A 22,348-nucleotide genomic window follows, 5' to 3' on the forward strand; every position below is an offset into this window, starting at 1 on the left:
TCACCTGAAGACTTTAAATAACTCTTTATTTATTTATGATCAGAACCCCCCATGTTGGTGTTCTTGGCCCCCTGTTAAAAATCCTGGGGAAGCCCCTGCTTTACTTTTAACGCTAACCTCGCTGTGCTGCATTCCATGTAGCGGCGTGTCTCATTGGCTGACACCAAATTCCTTTCATAGGCGCGTCCAATCAGCGTCACCGTGTTATCTAGCTGGTGGCTCGCTGGCCCCGCCCCCTCTCTGGAGCTGGGAATGACAGTGAGGAAGAGGAGGGGAGGTCTCCGGTGGTGTCCGAGCAGCAACTTTGCCAGAGAAACGGAGAATCACCGACAGAAAGTCCGCGAAGCGAGTGGCGGATAGGGCTCAGAGCGGTGCTGTGACCCGGCAATTTCCCGGGGGATTGAGTTGTGAGACAGAGGCCGAGGTCGCGCTGAAGCAGGTGAGGCTTCCAGCGCTTTCTGTTCGCTCTCAAGTGGCTTTGTTATCAACAGGTGCCGCTAGCAGCTAGCAGCTAACGCTAGGCTCGAATAAAGTGCGTTTCTCCGAGCAGGGCGGCTCGCAGACGGGCTAAACCGACCCAGGTGTCCGAGTTTAGGCCGTGAACGGAGCCGGTCCGCCCCGGAGCCCTGTCGCTCGGGTGAGAGAAGCAGGAAAACGCAGAGAGGCTCGAGAGTGAGCTAAGGTTAGCCAGCTGTCAGTGAGACAAACTCCAGGCTGGGGGAGAGGTACCTGCATACACCGCTCAGCTTATCTTTATTTCAGTTATTCCACCTCAGCAGCGACTAAAAGCGCCATTTTTACTAAAACGCCGCCGCGTAGTCCTGCTGAAGTTAACCTGAGTGCTGGACAACCTGTCAAACTACAGGAAGCTGTATTTACAGTGAGCTTCTTATTTCCTTGTACAGAGAAATAAAGCGTTCATTTCCTGTTCCCTGCCGCTCCCCGTGACTGCCGTGGAAGGAAATGTGTTTTTGAATGGAGCGTTATCAGGTCCGAGATTACCGAGGACTCAGTGGCAGTGGGCGGCTCGGATTCAAACCTTCAGTCGGTGTGAGGGACAAGCCCAGCCCGGCCTCCTCACGCAGTCCTCTCAGCGTTTGGGGTTTCTTTATTTTTTCTCTCTTGTTTGTTTGTTTTTACCCCGCATATATGTTCCCAGTCATGTTTTGTGCGCTTTTTTTGGGCTTTATTCTTCAATTATTTGTTGTTTTTTTTAAAACAAACAAACATGTGTGACGGGCATTCAGTAAATAGTTACTTTTTTCCTAATCTGTTTTTGAATTTCTTTGCTTTTATTTTTTGCCCCACAATTTTATTAATTCTTTTTTGGTAAATTGATTTTTTTTTAAGTTTACATTTTCCTCATAAATATTTGTACATTTTAGTCATTTTTGGAGGGAATTTTTTGGGATCTTTTTGTGTTTTATTTTACATTTTTTAAAGTAACGTTTTTTGTCAATATTTGAATTTTTTCCATTTTTTATTATTTTGATATTTGAGTTTAGAAAAAGTCATACCTTTATGAAAAAACGAATTAATTCATGGTATGTGTTTCTTGTAAATTTGTAGTTCTCTGCTCTTGTTTTGGGGGATTTCTGTCCTAAATATTTGAGTTTCTTGTGAATGTGGGCGGTGTTAAGATGTGACCCCGCCCTCCCAGCAGCCTGTCGCCCTTCACTGTGAGTCGCTGCATTATTATTAGACTATTTTCAGCGTGACCTTGTGCTGGTTTGTCTCACTGCTGTGGACAGAGTCGTGGTTCTGCAGTTTCAGCAGATAAAATTTGGAGAAGTTTACCTGTTTAATGTTTACCTGCGTTTGCCTTCCAATCAGACATGTCTGTGGGCGGGGCATTGCTCCAGAGAGAGTGGTGGCTCCATCAAAGCAGAGTCGCAATATTTTAAATTTTACTTGTTCATTTATTATTTTTTAATAGCCTTTATTGGATGGAGACAGACAGGAGGCACAGTGGGGGGGGGGGTCGGACTCATACCCGGCTTCCTGGCCATGGATCACACGGTCGCCAGCTCACCCTCTGAGTAAACTGGTGCCCAGAATTCATTTATCTGATTGAATTTCTGTGAATAAAGTTACGATGCAGTTGCTGTGAATGTTGAGTCTTACAAAGAGCGTAGTTTGGATGCGAGCGCAGGTCCCACTAAAGGGCGTCACGCCCTCACGCCACCATCACAGGGTCTGTCTGGGAGATCTCAGTCAGACGAGGAGCCGCTGGAGGTCCCCCGTGCTCCTCCTGTGCCTCCTCACACTGTGGAGCGGATGCTGGTCTGGTCCCGGCGTCTACTCCTCCTGATGCTGCTGGCAGACGCAGCAGGTGTGGAGGAGCTGCATTACCTGTGCAGCATGAACGGGTTGCAGCAGGCACGAGGACACAGAACACTCCCCTTCCTTGTTGCTGCCGCTCTGATCACACCTGTGCAGGTGAGACAGAATTTGTCACCTTTCAGTGTGAGCTGTTCACAGGGCAGCCGGCTCTCGGGTGCTAGATGTTTCATCTGATGACATCAGGACTGCCTTGGAGTCCCACGGCGTGGTGAAGTGACCGCGGTCGGTGGCTGGTTGGATGTGACTCATTGCTGCATCTGCAGTTTCCTGCACATGGTCACGGTTCAGCTGCACATGCGTGTCTGGCGTGTTTGTGGAAAGTTTTCTCACCTGTAAGAGTTTCACATCAGGGCTCCAGACTCTGAGTGCTCTCCACCTTTAAGATGCAGCTCCCCTTGCTGTGTGTTCGGCTCTCAGACCTCAGACCCAAATGAAGAGATAAGATGAGTGAGGCTCTGCAGGAGAAGTGAGTTTTCTCTGAGAACTACTAGTGTTTATCTTTTTGGAGAAGGAACCATTGGACTTGTTTTGTATTTTTCTGATTTATTTTGAAGTCAAAGCTTTCCCTGAAGCTCGTCTTTGTTGTCCTTAATAAGGCTGGTGTTATCTGTGAGGGTGCTGTGGAAGTCAGGTTGGGTGCCTGTGTTTGGTTTCCTCGTCAGCGGATGTAGGTTTGCGGATGTAGGTTTGCTTCTGCAGCACAGAAAGAAAGCTGCAGGTGTTGTGCGAGCTGGATGTGGAGGGTCATTGGCTGAATTTCAGAGAGCGGTGGGAGCCTCACTTTACCATCCACGCAGAGCCCTGGTGAAGCAGTGAGGTGAGGACGGGGCTGAGGGCGTCCGGCCAAAGAGAGACAGACGTCCTCTGTTCTCAGGAATGCTCGCTCGCTCGCTTCTTCTCCGGCCTGATTGGGGGGCTCGTGCCGGGGCAGATTGGTCACTGCTGTCTGATTTGGTCCATTTGCGTCCTCAGGCAGTGGGACGTTGCTGAAGTCCAGGTGTGTATGAGGACTGAGTTTAGTCCTTTCCATGCTTATGTTTTTTTTTTTTTTATATTTTACAAAATTTCCTTATTTAATCTGCCAGAGAACAGCACCTTCTACTTTTACTTCACCGGACAGTCTGATTGCTTTTATTTTGAAAGATCCAGCCCTTCCTGTCTCATGCTTCCTTTCTCACAAACACGGCCTTGCTGACCAGTCTGTGCTGCTCAGGTGAGCTGGTTAGTTAGTGGTTTAGGAACCAGTTCTCCACCTGTTGCAGGTTCTGGTTCTGGTGCAGGACCTCCAGACTAGAACCAGGACTACATCACCAGCTGCAGTCCAGTGCAGAGGTGGAGGACTTCGTCCGCAGGATGAGAGCCTTAGTAGGGAAGCAGCAAAGAGACGCTGGGAACTTTCAGAATAAGAGCCAGGACGTTGCTCTCCAGTCAACCGATCAGATTTTGTGAGAGAACGTGAAAGGCTGTTAGAGGCTGTGGTGTTTCTGGAGGGTGGGGGAGGAATCGGTGTCACGTTCAACATGTTTAAATCCACTTGCGTGTCCATGACTCAGATGAGACTATCTTTCAGTTTGACGGGCTTTTGTTGCTCACATAAAATAATTGAAGCTGTTTTTGTTCCGTTTCAGCGTGTCCACCCTCCACTCCCTCCTCTCTGTTTTCCTGTCTGGTACAGGCTGGTACAGCTCTGTGTGTGTGTGTGTGTGTGTGTGTGTGTGTGTGTGTGTGTGTGTGTGTGTGAGAGAGACAAAACTCATTCACACTCATAAAGTTCTGAGAACAGCGGGTGGAGGAAGGTGGATGGGAGGGGCTATTATCAGGATTGTTATTGATTGTTTATCTTGATCAAGTCACATGATCAGTAACATAAAACAAACTTGGATTAATCCTGTCGCTGCAGTCTGTCAGATTAAACGTTGGACTGGTTGCTTCTGGGAACAATCTCGTGTTGGTTGTGTGAGCTCGTCTTTGTCATAGTTGTGTAATTGTCTCGGTGGGACAAATGTCTCTTCAGTCTCTGAGGAAGACAAACTGCTAACACACCGATGACTTGACCTCTGTGTTTTTACAACCACTGGAGGCCAAATGTGAATGATGACAGTGAAACGTGCCCAGAGGGCGGCGTGCGACAGGACGGGTGGCGTGTTGAGTTAGAACATGCCCTTTCTGATGGTTTGAGGGCAGCAATCCAGCAGGAAACGGCTTCAAGTCCTGATCAGCTTCAGGCTTTTCCAGCCAAACTGGGTTTCAAACCAAGCTCCACCCCTTTCCCCGCAAACCAAAACACTCAGCAGGAGGGCTCGTCCACTCTTCCTCACCCCCTCAGCTGATTCTCTTCAAGCACTGACTTTTTCTTTCTGCTGTAGGTCAAACACCTGCAGTCGTACCGGTCTTTAATGAAGCCATCAGTTTTACGCTCCCGGAGTCACGTTTGCTACAGGAAACCTCACAAAGTGCGTTCTGAGTAACGGTCAAAGGCTGGTGTCAGCCTGTGGGAGAGGTGCGTGCTCACCGTGAGTGGGAGCACATGCATCCACAGACCAGGATCATCTTCATCTGCTGAATTTTGTAAATCTGTCAGGTGTCTCTGAGGCGGTTAGGCGGAAACTGTTTCTCTTTTTATTCAGTCAAACCTGTGATTTCACTGAATTAGACAACGTGAGCGCTCAGTGCAGCTCCTCGGACGTGTAGGTTTCTGAAGACTCAGGTCGGGACGCCGTGCAGTCAGAGATGGAGCCGGGCGCTTGATGGAGCGGCTCGGGGCTGCAGTGCATGTGTGAAACCCGATGAATGAGTTGGTCCGTGTGATTCATGAGTGCACAGAGCTGTTTGTGGTCCAGGAAGCTGAATCCAGCGAACTGTCTGCAAACCCTAAGCTTTGAGTATCAACTGATACTCGAGTACTTGTCTGACTGCAGCGGTCGTTAGTACTCAGGTGTGTTTACCTGGACACACAGTTGAGGACAGATTTCACATATTTAATTCTGTAAGCAGAGCCTTGCTGGTTATTGTGTTTGCACTCCTGTCACTGTAAACGTAGATGACCTCTGCGAATATTAAAGATGATGGGGGGGCTGAGAGCGGGGGTCAGGCTTTGGTTGCATATCTCAAGATTATTTTGTGTGTATGTAACAGTGTGTGCCTGTAAACGAGCACGTGCCCTCATCAGGTCGGTGTGTTTGTGCACAGCTCAGAGACGAGAGCTGAAAGTGTGGATCAATGTTTGAATCCCGGCTCTGTGTTTTTGGGACACGCTCCCTTCCCCCATCACAGGAATGCTGTTCCCAGGCTGCCTGGCATTCTTCACTGTGCATCATGGGCCGTGTGTGTCACAGTTAACATACAAACACGTTATTGTGTTACTGAGATAAGGCCTCCATCCGTCTGTTTATTTTTACCATCTCTCTCTCTCTCTTTTTTGTTTTCCATTCGTCGTTACCTCACTCGCTCTCTGCCTCCCCTGTTTCCTGACCTGAGCGCCGGCCCTCGTCCCTCCCACCTACCCGGACCACCCGGCTGCAGACAAAGCCATTGTTGTTATGGTTACGTGTATGGAGTGGGCGGCGGTCTTGGTATTGTTGCCTTTGAACTAATGACCGAGCTTCATCTGGCGCTGCTGTTAACCCGCTGCACCTGTCACTAAACCAGCTGTTTGTGTCCCGCACATCTGGCTGAATGTGCGGCAGCGAGAAGGTTCCCATTGTGACATTAAAATGCTGTGATGGTGAAACAGGTGTGTCATGTGAGTGTCCTTACTTCCTTTTTAAAGTGATCCTGCTGTGCTTCCTTAGCTCCACCCTGATGAAAAGCTGCTGAGTGTTACCTGGTTGGCGTCACGCCTTCATAAATGTATTCGGTTTCCTGTGACTTGTCAGTTAGGGCTGCCACAAACGATTATTTTGATAGTCGACTAATCAGATCATCATCCATTGGACGTAAAACGTACAGCTTATTGCACCAGCAGCATCTGCTCTTATAGAACTATCATTAGCTTACAGCTTTAAGTGTTTAAGGTACTAACTAAAAATAAAGACAAGATGGTAGTTTATTAAATTTTAATGAAATTTGCACTAGAGCAGGGCGATATGGCCAAAAATATTTATCACGATATATATTTGAAAATTTGCGATAACGATATAACTGACGATATAATTGATGCGAGACAAAATACAACTCCACAACATTACTAGCGCAAAAAGACAACCTTCCATTTATTTTCACGTAAACAAGAAGCTGGTTTTTATGTACATTAAAGCGTTATAAAAATGTAACAGTGCAAATGCAAATTCCTTGCTGAAAGTTTAACCCAAAGGCATTTCCAGTAGAAATGGGCTGACATATCCTGAGCATAACCGTGTATAATATCCACTGAAGTTAAAAAGAGGTGCTTTGCAACATTAAACTGCAGTGTGCAGTACGCATTTTTCGGACCATAAGGTGCACGGGATTATAAGGCACATTAAGCGAAACAAAGCAGTCAGATAAATCAAACTTGATTAAACTCATTCTTCTTGCTTCCTCCACTTCTGTACCATTGATTCATTAATGTTGAATTCTCTGGCAGCTGCTCTATTCCCATGTTGTTGCAGTATATTAATGACTAACCTCGTATTGTGGATGGATCATCTCAGTTGTTCTCCTGACTGAAGTTTGGTCCGTTTACAGCATCCTGCCATGCGATTGCATTTGTCTCTAACCATGAGGAACCTTCAAGTTAACTTTTATAAGTGGGAAAAGTGTTAGTGTTCGTCCTCCAGCTTCACTGTTTATGTTATGCTAACATTGCTGTGTCGCTAGCGATCACATAGCACATCATTGTATACCAGCTAGCCCAACTTCAGTAACCCTACAAACGTCACTGCTGTTTAGTTTCCTGTCTTCATTTATGTTGGAAGTGATAGCAGAGCTGTACGTTTGATTTTTTTCAGAAATCTCTCAGTCAGAACATGCAATATCATGCTTAGGTAACTAGCGAAACTAGCGAGCTAACTTCCGCTAGCTTCCTGCTAACTTCTAACTCCGTTAAATGTAATAACTTTTGTTTTCATGGATGCCTGGAAGTTAAACTTTATAGTTACACCTGGTAAAGCAGCAATGCTGATCGTTTTATTAAAGATGAAAGAATTTAGAGAGTTTTTAACTCTCAGTGATGCTGCAGTGTTCGTTTGACCTGAAGAATACGGAGTTTAGGACCCAGATTACTCCCATCTTAGTCCGACAAATACGACAATAACGACGGCCGCTTGCATGTTCAGCAAAAAATGTGCTTTGTTGTGTATCTGACGGACAAACACCAAACCAGTTCCACATCACGGAAGTTGCACCATTTTTACAAACCAATTCTGGTTCATCTGTTTCACTCAAAAATCGGCCATGTGCGTATGAAAACAAAGGCACTGCGCATGCGCGTTTTACTCCCAGTCTATCGCGATATTTCATTTTCCTATCGTTGCTTAACATTATACCGGTATAGAGATTGACAGACCACGTGACTTTCGCGCATTGCATGCCATGAACTCGTGACAAAACAATCCAAGTACCGCATCAAACGCAAGCATTTGCAGCTAGTGATGGGATTTCCGGCTCTTTTTAGAGATCCGGCTCTTTCGGTTCGGCTCACTAAAAAGAGCCGGCTCTTTCGGCTCCGAACCGGCTCTTCGGGTTGTTTTGTTGCTTTAATTAATTTATTATTAACAATAATATAAAATTATGCACAAAAGGAATTACTAACGTAAAAACAAGTGGTTTTATTTATATATGTTTATATATAAATATATGCGGTGGCCCCTAGAGACAAAACACGTACAAACTCCAAAACACATTTCTAGCATGAACTGAACTTCCAAAGCAGAGCTACTAGATCACTTAAATTACACAGGCACTCATATATATTCAAATAATTTAAAAAAAAAAAAAGTTCATTTACCTGTTACTACCACACACCAAATCCGGTCGTTGGTACTTGCTGGCTTGTGTAGCCACAAGATAACAAAAGCTCAACACTGCGCCTAGCATCCTGGAGCACTTCTGTTGTGATTTGTACGTGTTTTGGAGTTTTTACGTGTTTTGGAGTTTTTACGTGTTTTGGAGTTTTTACGTGTTTTGGAGTTTGTACGTGTTTTGGAGTTTGTACGTGTTTTGGAGTTTGTATGTGCTTTGTCTCTAGGGGCCACCGTAAATATACTTTTATTTATTCACTCCACATAAAATGCAATAAATAAATCATATAATACAAAAATCAACTATTCACATTTCAACTTTTAACTATTTAAATTTTCAGCTTTTTCCTTTTACAAATTTAAAGTGAAAACAACACAAAACACTGCAAGACATAACACAATTAAATATAAATTATAATATGAAAACAAAAAGAACATGCACATTCTCTGTCATATGGACCTGCATGAATAAACTTTCTGAATCCTTTATCACCTGCAACCGAAAATAGCTGTGGATGATTACTATACCTTTCTAATGTGACGTTGTTGTCCCTGGCTCTCTTTCTCTCTCTCTGGCTCTGATCCTGTGCTACTGAGTGTAACTACTGCCCCTCCCCCCTCTGCCCAGCGTAAAGCACAAGGCTGGCGTGCAGAGTGAAGCGGAAAAAAAGTGCGAGAGAGAGGGTGAGAGAAGAAAAAAAAATACAACCCACGTGACGGCTCGCGATAAGGAGCCGGCTCGCGTCGTTCACGTCAAAGAGTCGGCTCTAAGAGCCATTTCGTTCGCGAACGACCCATCACTATTTGCAGCACCGCAAAACGTTCATTCTTCGGTTCCAATAAATTCTTGCTTTTTCTTTGCCCCCCAAAAAGGTATGTACAAAACGAAGGAGAACAATGCCGGTCCGTACAAAGACAGACTTGATGAAAAGTCAAAGAAAAGATACGAGGAAAAAAATCAAACCAGTGAAAGGGTCAGACCCTTACGAGCACACAAAGGGACAAAAGACGTCAGCGTGCTGCCCAACTTTCACCACGCTCATATTTATAATTATACGCTTCTTGGAGTGAGTGCATACACTCATGAAGTTTAGTAACTTCAGGTCACTGCAACAAGCCCAGGTACAGTTTACCGACGGATGGGTGCAGGACCTTGAAATGCACCGTGTAGAAAGAAAGACCATCGTACCTATCATAAGTTTACCAGTCTCACAAATCGTCGTCATAAATACACATTCGCTAACAGTTTATTAATAGGACCTTTTGAGCTCAACGGTAATTAATTAGTAGTGGAAATAATTTCTGGTACCCATCACAGAAATGTAGCAGTGACAATAATATTGTATGCTGTAATCGTACTGGGCAATTAGTGATACAAAACAACTGTTTTATCCTGTGAATAAAAGTATATGTTTTTGTCAATGTACCATGGTAATAACAGAGGCGAAACACAATATTGTGTCAGGATAATTCACTATTTATGCACAATAAACAAAGGAGCATAGCGCGACAATTTCTGTTCAGCGCCAGACTTGCTTGTAACCTATATCACCAATTATGTTAAGAAAAATGACGCATTAACTACTACAGCAGACTGACCTGTGTGGAAATGCTTGGAGCAGATTAACCTGTGAGCTGGAGTGTTCTGGGACGTTATATTTTGTCTTTGAATGGCTGCAATCCAGGCCACTCTTTGTTACTTCGGAAACATGGCTCGAACAATTTCTCTTCAACGACGTAATCCGATAACAACCGATCTCTTTACCCGTCGGCTTCCCATGGCTGTCATGCGACCGGCTATTGCAGTTAATAATACAACAGCTTCTTACCATTTTTTGTGTTTCTTTTTATCGCTGTATAACTGATTTCAATTGAAAGCCTACGTGCGCTAGTACCTCTTGCCACGAGTTCCCAGAATTCTTTGCGGTTTTACCCCTGAGTGACGTCACATTTTCAATCTCTATTACCGTGAACGGTATAATATGGCCCAGCCCTAATTTGCAGATTGTTTCGGTGAAGTTTAATAAACTCCTTGCTAAAATATAACAGGACACCGGAGTAAATTCTGGAGCATCTCACACTTCTGATAATCAGCTGTCTGCTTGACGTTTATTCAGCTGTGTAAAAACTATAACTTTAATCTCAGCCAAACCGATTTACTCAGGAACAAATAAAACACTTTAAAAAAAAAAAAAAAAAAGCCAAACAATAACATTTTTAAGTTATCTAAGTGACTTATATATGTTTAACCTGAGTAGCGAAAGACGCCGGTGGGTTTGAAGCCGGGAGTCCGGTGTTCTCACGGCTCTGGTGAGCCTTGCCCCCGGCTAGCTATCGAGCTAGTGGGTAACAAACGTCTCCGAAAACGCTTTTGCAAATATGTGGTGTCTTGATAAACTGAGCAGATATTTGAGGTTTACACAGCTACATTCCCTGAAAATATGTTAAACGTTTATTTTATGACCCAGAAAGAATAATAAGAGTAATATTAAAACTAACTAGCTGCTGCCATTGTTGGAAACTGAGCTGGGCTGCGCTATGAATTCGGGGTTTAACGGCAGCTGGCATCCTTGTACATGCAGTGCTGCCGTCTTCTGTCTCAGTCCGTTATTACACTCTTAAATCCTACTACTTATTCCTGCGTCTTTTGGGATCTTACAAAGCTTCAAACGACATCAGTTAAATCAGTCATCGACGATTTTAATAGTCAACGTAATCGTGACTAGTCGACTAATTGTGGCAGCCCTACTGTCAGCAGATGTAGGGCTGTGCGATATGACAAAAATGCCATATCCCAATATAAGACATTTATCGTTCTGACAACGATATAAATCACAAAAATGTAACATTTTCTGTAAATTCTGTGAATCTCGGGCAGCTCGACTTGCGTTTAGTTTTTCCAGCTGTGCGTCTTTTACCTGGATTTGAGTGTTTTAACCGATGCATGAAACGATACATTTTTAGACATAAGTTGTAACGGCCGCCGTTGTCTTTCAAAGTTTGAGTCCAAGGTTGATTATTTTATTTTATTATTTTTTTTAGCACATCAGGGTTTTTTTTTTTTGCTTCTCCTCCGTAAACTCTCTGCATGCTCTTTCACGTGATTCAGTTTATATTGAAAAGTCTCAACGGGATCTTGAGCTTTATTGTGAAAGGTTTACGTGGAAAACAAAACAAGCGGACTGCGGAGCCACGTGATAGTTTTACCGTCATTGTTGCTAACGACAACATGTAAAAACAGGCGCTTGTCCGTCCGTAGTGTAGTTATATTAAATATAAGCGAAAGAGAGAACTTTAATAAAGCCGCTACCATCAAAACCATGAAAAAATATTGCTGTAAAGTTTATTTTCTGACTCCATGAAACAAACGATAGTGTAATAGGAAACGATAGACGTTTTTATATCCGATATATATCGTTATATCGAACAGCCCTAAGCAGACTCATCTGCCTCATCTGCTCCTTCAACCCAGGTGACCTTGTGTGTCTGCTTCCTGCACAGGTGACGGTGTCATGGCTGCCTTCTTCACCGACTTACCCTCCTAAACATCTCAGGAACATAACCATCGTAGAAACTGCCCGTCTGAGGAATCGAATCAAACGCACACAGTACAAGACGTGCGTGCATGCGAGGGATGACGACCTCCCATCTGAATGGCCATGTTGCTGGAGAGGGAGGAGGAGATGAAGAGGCGAGGGGAGGACAGCAGCACCGAGAAATGGCCGTGGACTGTCCGGGAGACCTGGGCAGCCGAACGCTGCCTCTGCGACGCTCCGCTCAGCTGGAGAGGATACGACAGCATCAGGTACGACACAGAGACACCTGCGTGGGTGGGGCCTTTATCGTCAGGTGTTCCGTTTGGGGCTGTGCATGTTTCACTGTGACAGGTTTTGTGTAACGACAGTGGGATGAAAGCACGCCTGAGCGAACCCTCGGAGGCTCAGGTTAGTTCCTGCAAACACATCTCTGATAATTTAGTGCAGGAAACTTCACTAAGTGCATTGTGGGTAAACTTTCAGGCTGATTTGAGCGTGTGGGGGAGGTGTTGGCTCAGAATGAGCTGCAGCCAACACGAGGTTTAGTTTCCTCGAGTGGGCGTGGGATTGCTCCGGCTGATTTTTCAGTCCTGAGCATCGTCAGGTTTTACCTGATGTGGGTTTCATTTACATAACACACTCACGTGGGCTTTTAGCACAGAGCCAATCACAGCTCAGCGTGCACAGGTCGGTACAGAGGACGCCATGTGTGCTCTGATGCATGAGGAATATGGAGGGCCTCCTGTGTAACTTCCTCTGCTCTGTGTTTGTGTGTCAGGAGGACCTTCGGCGTCGTAGAGAAGAGGAGGGTCGGCAGCTGGATCTGAACGCCTCACTCAGACTCAGGAACCTCTCCCAGAATCCCTACAGCGGGATCGACAACCCCACATTCCTGCAAGACACACCGCAGCTGCCAGCGCTCAGCAGCCAGCACACACACGCGCTGCTGGGTAACACACACACACAGCCGTTATTACTGTGCAGATCTGAGGGGTCAAAGGGTGAGGAGGTGGAAGTTAAAGAGATGCTGACAGCGTTGAAAAAGGAGGAAAGTGAACAAGAATGTCAGACGCCAGTCAGGGAGGGAATTCCTCAGGGAGGGAGTGAAGCACCCGACTTAATTAAGAGTTTGTTTGTTGGGCGGCAGCGCTGACACACACAGGAGGACACACTGTTCGTCTGAGGTCAGCTATGTGTGTGCTTGCTTTGAACATGTGTGCTCTGTCTCTGCAGAGTTGGAGGAGCTGCTGCTGTCGCTGAAGCAGGTCCGGGGCAGCCTGTCGGACCAGCAGAGTCACAATGACATCGAGTTGGTCCTCGCTCTGCTGAACAAGGTAATATTAGCGAGCGAGGCCTCGGCCCGCTGTGTAATTGTGGCTTCTTTGTGAGACTCTGTGGTCAAAGACTCGTCACTGCTGTCTGAGCTGCAGCTTTGTGGTCCCGGACACTTCGAGGCGGGGCTCTCTCCTGACCCAGGGCAACTTTTAGCTGCTGGGTCCGGTCCTGATGCGCGGTGAGAGACCCTCGGGCTGGTGGTGACTCTGCAGACGCTCTCACATGGTGCAGGTGTGCACTGACTGTGTTTGTGTGCTTTTCTGAGCAGCAAACAAACACAGACCTGGCAAACCGCACGTTTCAGTGCACGAAACCGGAAGAAGGAAAAGGCTCGCCGTCGCAGCGTCTGCCTCGGGTTGCACTGGCGTTTGAAAGCTGTCACTCAGCAGGGTGACACCTGCAGTGTGATTGGTTTCTAACAGAGCTTTAATCCAAAATCATCCTTCAGTGGGCCTGTAAAGTGGTCATCGTGACGCCGTCTGCCTGCCGCTCTGTTGCACTTAAAGCTGCAGAAACATGGAGACGTGAGGTTTTTAAAATCCGCTCAGAGCGTTAATCTTTGTCACAAAGCCGTGTGGAGACATGTGGCTGTTTTCAGCCAGTCAGATGCATGAAAGAGCGCATTCCTGCGATGCTTTGGAGTCAAAGTCGACCCTCCTGAGTCGTGCTTCAGAGCCTCGCTGCTGCCTGAAGCCATTCGCCCACATAGAGACGTCTGAGTGGTTTTTGCTCTGCTGAAGGTTTGTTTTATTTCTGCCACACGGATTAGTGCAGGACTTCCTGTGAGCTCATTAAAATAAACTGTACTGATCATTTGAGGAAACTCGCGCTCTGATTGGACTCATATTTCCTCACAGTCATGAGCTGAACCGAGGGTTTGTTTTCACAGCGTCACTCTGCAGCTACGCAGCAGTTTGAGCTGCGTTTAATGAGCAGAGCCACGCTGTCTCTGCTTCACAGGTTTTTATCTGAATCATTCTTTTCTCTTCTGGTGACATAAACTGACTTCCAGCATGAAGCAGACCTGATGCAGAGCAGCCTGTAGCTTTACTGTAGCGTCTGTTGTTACCTGTGCAAAATGTCTCACCTGTAGCTCAGGCGATAAACGAGCGTCTCTTTAAAAAGTGCTGATGTGTGGTGATGCAGCATTAATCTCATTATTATGATAAAGTTCATGTGGAAATCGACTGTTGCGAGCTCTGAGGATACCGAGGTCTTCCTCCAGAAGCTCGGCCATCTTTATGCTGACTCTGAGCCCTCGACTCGCCGTCCACCTGAGTGACCTGTCGGTGGGTTAACAGTCAGAGGTCAGCACTTCAGTCATAAAACTGGAGCTTTTGCTGAGTGTGAACTCGGTTTGTGAGGATTTAAATCAGCTTTTGACTCAGCGCAGCGTCGAGTGGGAATAAATGACAGCTCGGAGTCGCTGACGTCTTTGTTTTTCTCTCTGCAGTCGGACTTCCAGTCGGCGCTGAAGATCCACAATGCCGTGGCCAGCAGCATGCACCGACCGTCTCCGCCGTACCCCAACACGCAGCAGGCGCTTCCACTCGCCATGGAGGTAACACACCTGCGGTAATGGAGCAGAAAGTTTAGCTTCATCAGTCTGGATGTGAGCTAAACACTTAAAGCTGGTCTTTAATAGTCGATCCTTTGTTATTTCTCACCTCTTTGTGCTGCAGATCAAACTGAGTTAGTGGTTGTCTGTCCAAAGCTGCTGTGAAGGGGCAGCACAGCGGGGACACGTTCACTGTAGTATGTTTGTAGAGCTGCAGTAGGTCACACACTGTTTCCTGCAGGACCATTTTCAATTCACCAACATCGTTCATGATCTTTCTTTTCCTTTGCAGTCACACAGGTGATTGGTCAAAGCAACACCTGATCGATTCACTGCAGGTGAATCGATCAGGTGTTGCTTTGACCAAACTAACACAAACTCAGCTGAAACAACCCAGTTTAACCAAACTCAGCTAATCCAAACCTACAAAAATGTTGTATGTCGGACTCGTCCAGCTGCTCCACGATGTTCTGCCTGATGTCTGTGTCTCATCCACATTTGTCCTGGGATCAAACTTGTGTGGTTCCCTTTCCCACTGAGCCCACAGTCTTCCTGAGGGGCGGGGTCTGGTTCATCACACCGTCGGTCACTCGGGAGTTTTCTTGCATGCTGCGAAAGCGAGGCTAAGCTCGGTGCTGGGGTTTGCGCTCCTCGGGCCTCGTTTCAGAGGCAACTCATTAAAAGCAGCACACCATCCATGTTGGCGTCTCCGCCCCCGCCCTGCGTTTGGCTTCCAGAATCAAAGAGAAAAGAAGAGCTGGCGTGCACGCTGTCCTCACAAACATGCTGTTTCTTCATCAGGAACGAAGCAGAAACGTGCTGCAGCAGTGCAGGAGGACGGCTTCAGTGCAGCACACCGCTGTTCACGTCAGAGATCTGCCTTTGATCTTTAATACAACAGAAATATGAGCGTGAGAACCGATCTGTTAAAGTCCTTACTCACTGCTCGTGCACTTACCCAAAGTTTCCTCCTCTTCTTCTTCTGTTCTTCCTCACGTCACCCCAACGCTGATCAATCAGCTCTGTGTGTGTACTTACTGTACACACACAGAGCAGACGTGTAACAGCACCACAGCAAGGCCTCTATGAAGGAAAACACGGGTGTGTTTTTGTCTGTCCGTCCATTTTCTTATGGCTGGGTCGCGGGGGCAGCAGCCCAGACCTCCCTCTCCCCAGCCACCTCCTCCAGCTTGTCCTGGAGAACACCAAGGCGTTCCCAGGCCAGCCCAGTAATGTAATCTCTCCAGCGCGTCATGTCCCTGCCCCGGGGCCACCATCCGGTGGGACACGCCCGGAACACCTCACCCAGGAGGCATCCTTGTCAGACGCCTGAACCACCTCAGCTGGCTCCTTTCAATGTGGAGGAGCAGCTGCTCTACTCTGAGCCCCTCCCGGATGGCCAAACTTCTCACCCTATCTCTAAGGGAGAGGCCGGCCACCCTTCGGAGGAAGCTCATTTTTGCCGCCTGTATCCACGATCTCGTCCTTTGGGTCACACCCACAGCTGGTGACCATAGGTGAGGGTAGGGACGTAGATCCACCAGTAAATTTAGAGCTTTTACACTCCGCTCTCTCTTCACCACGACAGACCGGTGCAGCGCCCGCATCCCTGCAGCCGCAGCACCAATATGTCTGTTTTTGTCATTAAACATGACCAAAGTTTCTAATAATGTAAAAAATACAGTTGGACATGTGACAGGAAGTGATCAGAGCGGGGGTGTCTGCTGCTGTTTCAGGTCAGGAACCTCCTGCAGGCGTGTCACAATAAAGAAGGCCTGGAGCTGCACAGCCTGCTCTCAGACACACATCTGCAGGTACACACACACCTACACTCGTTTCCATGTCCCCACAAAGATGTCTAAACATTTACAGTCACACACAGATTTCTCTGTGTGTGTGTGTGTGTGTGTGTGTGTGTGTGTGTGTGTGTGTGTGTGTGTGTGTGTGTGTGTGTGCGCGCGCGCGCAGTCGTTGCTTCTGACCCATGACAGCATAGCAGAGATGGAGATGCAGCTGGAGCCGCTGCCCGCCGAGGGCGAGATGCTGACGCAGTGGGGAGGAGAGACCGTGAAGATTGTTCGCATCGAGAAGGCCCGAGACATCCCTCTGGTACACACACACACACACACACACACACACACACGCACACACACACACACACACACACACGTTTGAGTCCAGATTTGACCCATTTTAATTACATGTGAAATCTGAGGGCTGGGAAACAGTCGAGCTCTGTTCAAAGTGACAACAACATCCTGGTGTTTGATGCCAGGACTCCGTGGCTGTGATGAAATGCATGGTTTGCTCTGCAGGGGGCGACGGTGCGGAATGAAATGGACAGCGTGGTGATCAGTCGGATCGTTCGCGGCGGCGCCGCTGAACGAAGCGGGCTTCTGTCTGAAGGAGACGAAATCCTGGAGATTAACGGCATCGAGATCCGAGGCAAAGACGTCAACCAGGTGTTTGACATCCTGGTGAGTGTTTCGCGTACGAGCGCAGGTTGGACTCCGGCTGAGCGTCGTCTGTGAGCTCAGGCGCTTTCACGTCAGTGGTTGGAGATGATTTTGTGTCTTTGTGTCTAAACAGGCCGACATGCACGGCCTCCTGACCTTCGTGCTGATTCCCAGCAATCAGAGCAAACCTCCTCCCGTCAAAGAGAGTGTGGTGAGTGCTGCGATATGAGAGGAACGCCTCGTTCCCGACGCGCTGAAGTGATGAGGGTGGAAGCCTTCCTCTGACCCCATGACTCTGCTCCGCTCCTCAGGTCCACGTGAAGGCTCATTTCGACTACGACCCCTCGGACGACCCCTACGTGCCGTGCAGAGAGCTCGGCTTGTCCTTCCAGAAGGGAGATATCCTGCACATCATCAGCCAGTCCGACCCCAACTGGTGGCAGGCGTACCGGGACGGAGACGAGGATAACCAGCCGCTCGCCGGCCTGGTGCCAGGTACGGTGGTCTGACGGCCGGAGGTTTTTTATCTTAAGGGTTTGAAGAATGCTGCACGGTGTGAGCGCGCTCAGAGCGTTTGATTTGGATAACAGAAAGCAGATTAGCAGCAACCTTTGACCTCCGTGACCTCTGTGATCACGTGACCGTTGGGACGGTTACTCGTGGCTTCCCTGTGTTGACTTCACACCAAACAGGAAGTGACATTTCACCTCATGTTCAGTGCCACCTTCTTACCCCCCTCAGTCCTAAGGTCCAGCTGCCCTCAGAGGGCGTCAGTAAGCTCCGCCTTTGTTTCCAGTTGCCCGTGGCATCAGCAGAATTCCAGCTGATGTGCTTTTCCAGTTGTTCCTGGATGATCCCGGCCAGATGATGTCAGATCCTGGGGTCTCCCCCATCTGAGCGTGCTCAGAACTCCTGCAAAGGGAGAAATGCTGCGCTCGCGCAGAGGTGAGCGTGGGCTCACCTCTGTTTGTTTTCATACGTTGGACTGAAACATTTCCTCGTGTTTGGCGTGATCGTGTTTTCCCTGAGGTCAGCTGTTCAACATTTGGAGGAAAACTCGGTTTGTTCTCGTGTCAGCTGAGCAGCTCTCTGCTTCTGTCTCCACAGGGAAGAGTTTCCAGCAGCAGAGAGAAGCCATGAAGCAAACCATAGAAGAAGACGAGCCCGAGAAGTCCGGTCGGTCCCTGCTTCGCCCATGTTATGACCTCATTGCTGTAAAAACCCGTGTGGGGTTAGAGGTCATGTGACTCGTGCACTGAAGTGGTGTCTGTTTGCAGGGAAGCTCTGGTGTGGGAAGAAGAACAAGAGGAAGAGGAAGAAGCTGCTGTACAACCCTCACAGGAACGACGGTGCGTCAGTCTGTCCCTAAACTCTGACAGGCAGCGAGGAGGCGGAGCCTCAGCTCCTGCTCTACCCTCACTCAAACTCCAGATGTCTCTTTTTCTTGTCTTTTGCTCCAGATCTCGATAATGAAGAAATTCTCACCTATGAGGAGATGGCGCTGTACCACCAGCCGGCCAATAGGAAGCGGCCAATTGCTCTGATTGGTCCGAGCGGCTGTGGGCAGGAGCAGCTCAGGCAGCGGCTGCTCAACAGTGAACCAGAGCGCTTCGCTGGAGCTGTGCCTCGTAAGGATGTGTGTGTGTGTGTGTGTGTGTGCGCGCGTGTGTGTGTGTGTGTGCGCACGCGTGTGTGTGTGTGCGCACGCGTGTGTGTGTGTGCGCACGCGTGTGTGTGTGCGCACGCGTGTGTGTGTGTGCGCACGCGTGTGTGTGTGTGTAAACTAACTCTGTGTGTGTGTGTGTGTTGTAGACACGACGCGGAGCCGTCGCGAGGGCGAGCAGAGCGGTCGGGACTATCACTTTGTTTCTCGGCAGACCTTCGAGGCTGAGCTGGCGGCTGGTGAGACGTTTAAATCTGAGAATATTCGTGAGGACGTCGTACAAATGTGCTCGATTTAAAGTTAGAAGTGTTTAAACGTCCTAAAGTGCAGCTGCATCAGAGGAGAGCAGGGTGACGAGCGTGTCCCAAACATGCTGAGGCAGAAATATGGCGCTCTGGTGTAATACCAGTTTGTACCACAAGGTGGCGTCAGTGCTTTATTTAAACTGCAGCCTGTGAGGCTCAGGGTGTCTGGAGGTCTTTAACCTCCTGTTGGTGTGAAATGAGTTGTTTTTGTGTTTCAGGGAAGCTGATCGAGTCCGGAGAGTTCGAGAAGAATCTGTACGGGACGAGTACGGACTCAGTGAGACAGGTCATCAACACCGGGAAAATCTGCGTGCTGTGTCTGCACACACAGGTGTGTATGTGAGCGCGCACACAGACATGTTTCTGCTGTATTGAACGGTCCTGCAGGGTGTAAACTGTAAGCAGAGCTGCATGCTTTGTGTTTGCTGTCAGACGATCAGGCTGGATTAATGTGGCAGGAGGCGGGGTCAGTGTGAGCGCTTTCATTGGAGGAAACGCTGATGTGTGGCCTGTGTGTGTTCTTACTAAAGCAGCAGTGAAGGGGCGAGTGGGGAGCTGCGATTGGTCCACCTGCTGCTTGTGTTTTTATGTTGGCTGGGACTTCAGCAGAATCTTAATAATTGCAGTCTGAAGATGATGATCAGCTGATCCACGTGCTGACTTCAGAGCTCTCAGGCCCACGTCATGCTGCCTCCACCTGTAGCACAGCTGCAGCACTGCTTTTATCTGCACTGGGTCTCAAACTGATTTTACTGGAGAGGCTGAAGCAGAGTTTAAATATGAGGAGCAGCTGATTCCAGCTGTGTTATTCTTATTGATCTCATCTTAAGATGAGGCCAGCTCCCAAACTGCGTCTGAAGAACACGAGCTGTGCTGCTTCAGTGTGAAATGTCACAGGTGTGTGTTTTCTGCTGAAAACTGAGTGATGAATGAGTGTGAGGTTAGTGCAGAGCCTGCAGACAGTCACATTTGCATGAAATAAACGGAGTCTAATCAGATGAAGTTCTTTGCAGCTTTCAGACTTTATTCAGAAAATCAGACACATGAATGTTTTCAGCATTTCAACAGAATTGAAATCATCAGCTTAACAGTTTGGAAACTAATCATGTTGGAGAAGCTTCCTGTGTTCTGTCACTCAGGATGTGGCTTCAGGGATGATGTCAGACAGCTTGATGTTAAACTCTGTGCTGCTTTCACTGTGAGACTCATTTCTTTGCAGCGATGCCTGGGTCTGATGAAGGCTGCTTTTTGCTGGCTGCACTTTAAATACAGTTACCATCAAATTTGTTCTGTTCTGGGGAACATCTGATACACTCAAAAGTATTGCCTGGTCTGTAACACCTGAATATGTTTGCATAACCGATCTTTTCTGCAAGAAGTTTCTAACTCATCATCAGAAAACAATAGATTGCCCTCTTTATCTGTTGTGTATGGTTGTGTAAACACGAGGGCATGCTGTGGCCAGTTTGTCATCAGTGTAATCAATTCCAAAATGTTTTCTAAAGGTTTGTCTGGGTTTGCACATCTGTGTGCACGTGGCGACAGGGATGTGTACAGAAGTATAAAGTTATTTTCATATTTTTTGCTCCACGCATCGTAAATGTATTTCAAAACGAGGGGTACTACACTATATGGCATTTTATGTAATATACAGCATTGAATTGAGCCACTTCAAATATATTAATCCCAACAGTGGCTAACTCTGGCATGTTAACCTGATCAATTTAAGTGTTCATTAAGTCCTATGCATCATCCCTTTTTAAATAAACATGCTTAGCTGAGACACTGCTGGACCTGAATCAGAGCTCTGAGGTCCCCGTCACTCTGCCTCCACCTGCAGCCCCAGGACACACTAGATGAAGTTCTCCACCTGATTTTACCTGCACCTTATTGAGCTCATCTTAAAATGAGGCCAGTGTGAAGAACAAAAAACACAAGCTGAGCTGCTTCAGTGTGAAATATAGTATTTATTCACACAATCAGAGAATCAGTTTCAGTATTTCTAACAGAACTGAAACCATCAGCTTTACAGTTTGAAAACAAATCATTCCTAACTGCTGCTGGATGCCCCCGACTGTAGATCAATGCACTCATCAAAAACTGTGTTCTGTGGACCTGAGAAGCATGTGACACAGTGAAACGCACCGATCGCTGGCTTGTAACAACGTAATATGTTTGTGTAACCGATTGTTTTAGCGAGTTCAGAAAGAGCAGTTTTTAATTCTGCTTCAGAAATGGGAGCTAAGTCTTTTGGATGAGAGTAAGGTTTCTGAAACACCAGGGCATACCCTTTCCAGCTCGCCATCTCCCGATTGATTCCACAATGGTTCTGCTGCTGCTTGGATTTGCACATTTGTGTACACATGGAGAGAGATATGTGTAGACAAGGAGGAAGTTATTTGTGTGGTCATTCATCCACTTACTCTCAATATGTTTCAAAATACGGTATTCAGCCCTGGTGTGGCACTTCTACTGGTTTTGCTGCCACCACAGACAGACCAGCGTAAAATTTCTCAGGTTCGTTGAAATACTCTTGCATGTTTGCATCTGTGTCCTGTGAAAGCAGCGTTGCAAGGTCTGGATTCTGCTGGTTCACCAGCTTCTCTGGGATCTTCACAGCAGCACAGAACTGACCCCTTTCTGTATACCTGCCCAGGAAAGCATGCTTTACACGACGCCTTTAATCTGTGACTGATGCTGACGTGAGGTGCTGGTGTACTCACCTTGTCCTGATGATTTCTACAGTTTTAGTCAGCCACTGCACATCAACTTCACCCAGACTGGTTCCAGCTGACAGCAGCAGGGCCAGCACGGTCCAGGACAGGACACACCTCTGCACACCTGACATGATGTAAACTGCACACCTGCACAGGTCACACTGGTGTTACAGCTCAGCACACAGTGACCTCTGCTAAAGTTTTCTCCACGCTGAGGGACAGAATCAGACTCACCCGATGAGCCGGAGTCGAAGCGTCTCACCTGTGGAGTGGGGTCGCTGTTTGGTGACTGAGGCTCAGTGTGGCGGCTCGAGGGTTTTATAACGGGCGCGCTGACGCGTCTCAGCGGCTCCTCTGTCCAAAATAACATGTAAATGTTTCTGAGTTACATTAACATTATCTCCTCTTCATGGAAATGAAAACAAACTGTCTCCAACTGTTCTCGGGAGGACTTTACAGGTGATAAAGTAGAAGGACTGGAGTTGGATGGTGCATC

General features: G+C 47.5%; 1 protein-coding gene and 1 long non-coding RNA gene across 2 annotated transcripts in view; one reads left to right on the forward strand and one right to left on the reverse strand.

Annotated features, from left to right (window-relative positions):
* Window positions 1-225: 225 nt before the first annotated feature.
* LOC113012069 (protein PALS1-like) overlaps window positions 226-22,348 on the forward strand; it is a 28,806-nt gene continuing 6,683 nt past the window's right edge. Inside the window, exons 1-15 of the mRNA XM_026152029.2 lie at window positions 226-439; window positions 11,784-12,087; window positions 12,597-12,768; window positions 13,052-13,152; window positions 14,607-14,714; window positions 16,448-16,525; window positions 16,680-16,820; window positions 17,027-17,188; window positions 17,301-17,378; window positions 17,479-17,662; window positions 18,275-18,343; window positions 18,445-18,516; window positions 18,628-18,795; window positions 18,980-19,069; window positions 19,354-19,466. Of these exons, the coding sequence (XP_026007814.1) occupies window positions 11,908-12,087; window positions 12,597-12,768; window positions 13,052-13,152; window positions 14,607-14,714; window positions 16,448-16,525; window positions 16,680-16,820; window positions 17,027-17,188; window positions 17,301-17,378; window positions 17,479-17,662; window positions 18,275-18,343; window positions 18,445-18,516; window positions 18,628-18,795; window positions 18,980-19,069; window positions 19,354-19,466 (1,716 nt within the window). The 5' untranslated portion in view covers window positions 226-439; window positions 11,784-11,907. The remainder of the gene's footprint in view (window positions 440-11,783; window positions 12,088-12,596; window positions 12,769-13,051; window positions 13,153-14,606; window positions 14,715-16,447; window positions 16,526-16,679; window positions 16,821-17,026; window positions 17,189-17,300; window positions 17,379-17,478; window positions 17,663-18,274; window positions 18,344-18,444; window positions 18,517-18,627; window positions 18,796-18,979; window positions 19,070-19,353; window positions 19,467-22,348) is intronic.
* On the reverse strand, window positions 20,139-22,222 carry LOC145422317 (uncharacterized). The gene is made up of 2 exons (XR_013903612.1): window positions 21,859-22,222; window positions 20,139-21,783 (listed from the first exon to the last, which is right to left on the reverse strand). It is a non-coding gene; the product is annotated as an uncharacterized LOC145422317 (long non-coding RNA).

Source organism: Astatotilapia calliptera, chromosome 19 (genome assembly GCF_964374335.1).
Source record: "Astatotilapia calliptera chromosome 19, fAstCal68.1, whole genome shotgun sequence".
NCBI lineage: Eukaryota > Metazoa > Chordata > Actinopteri > Cichliformes > Cichlidae > Astatotilapia > Astatotilapia calliptera.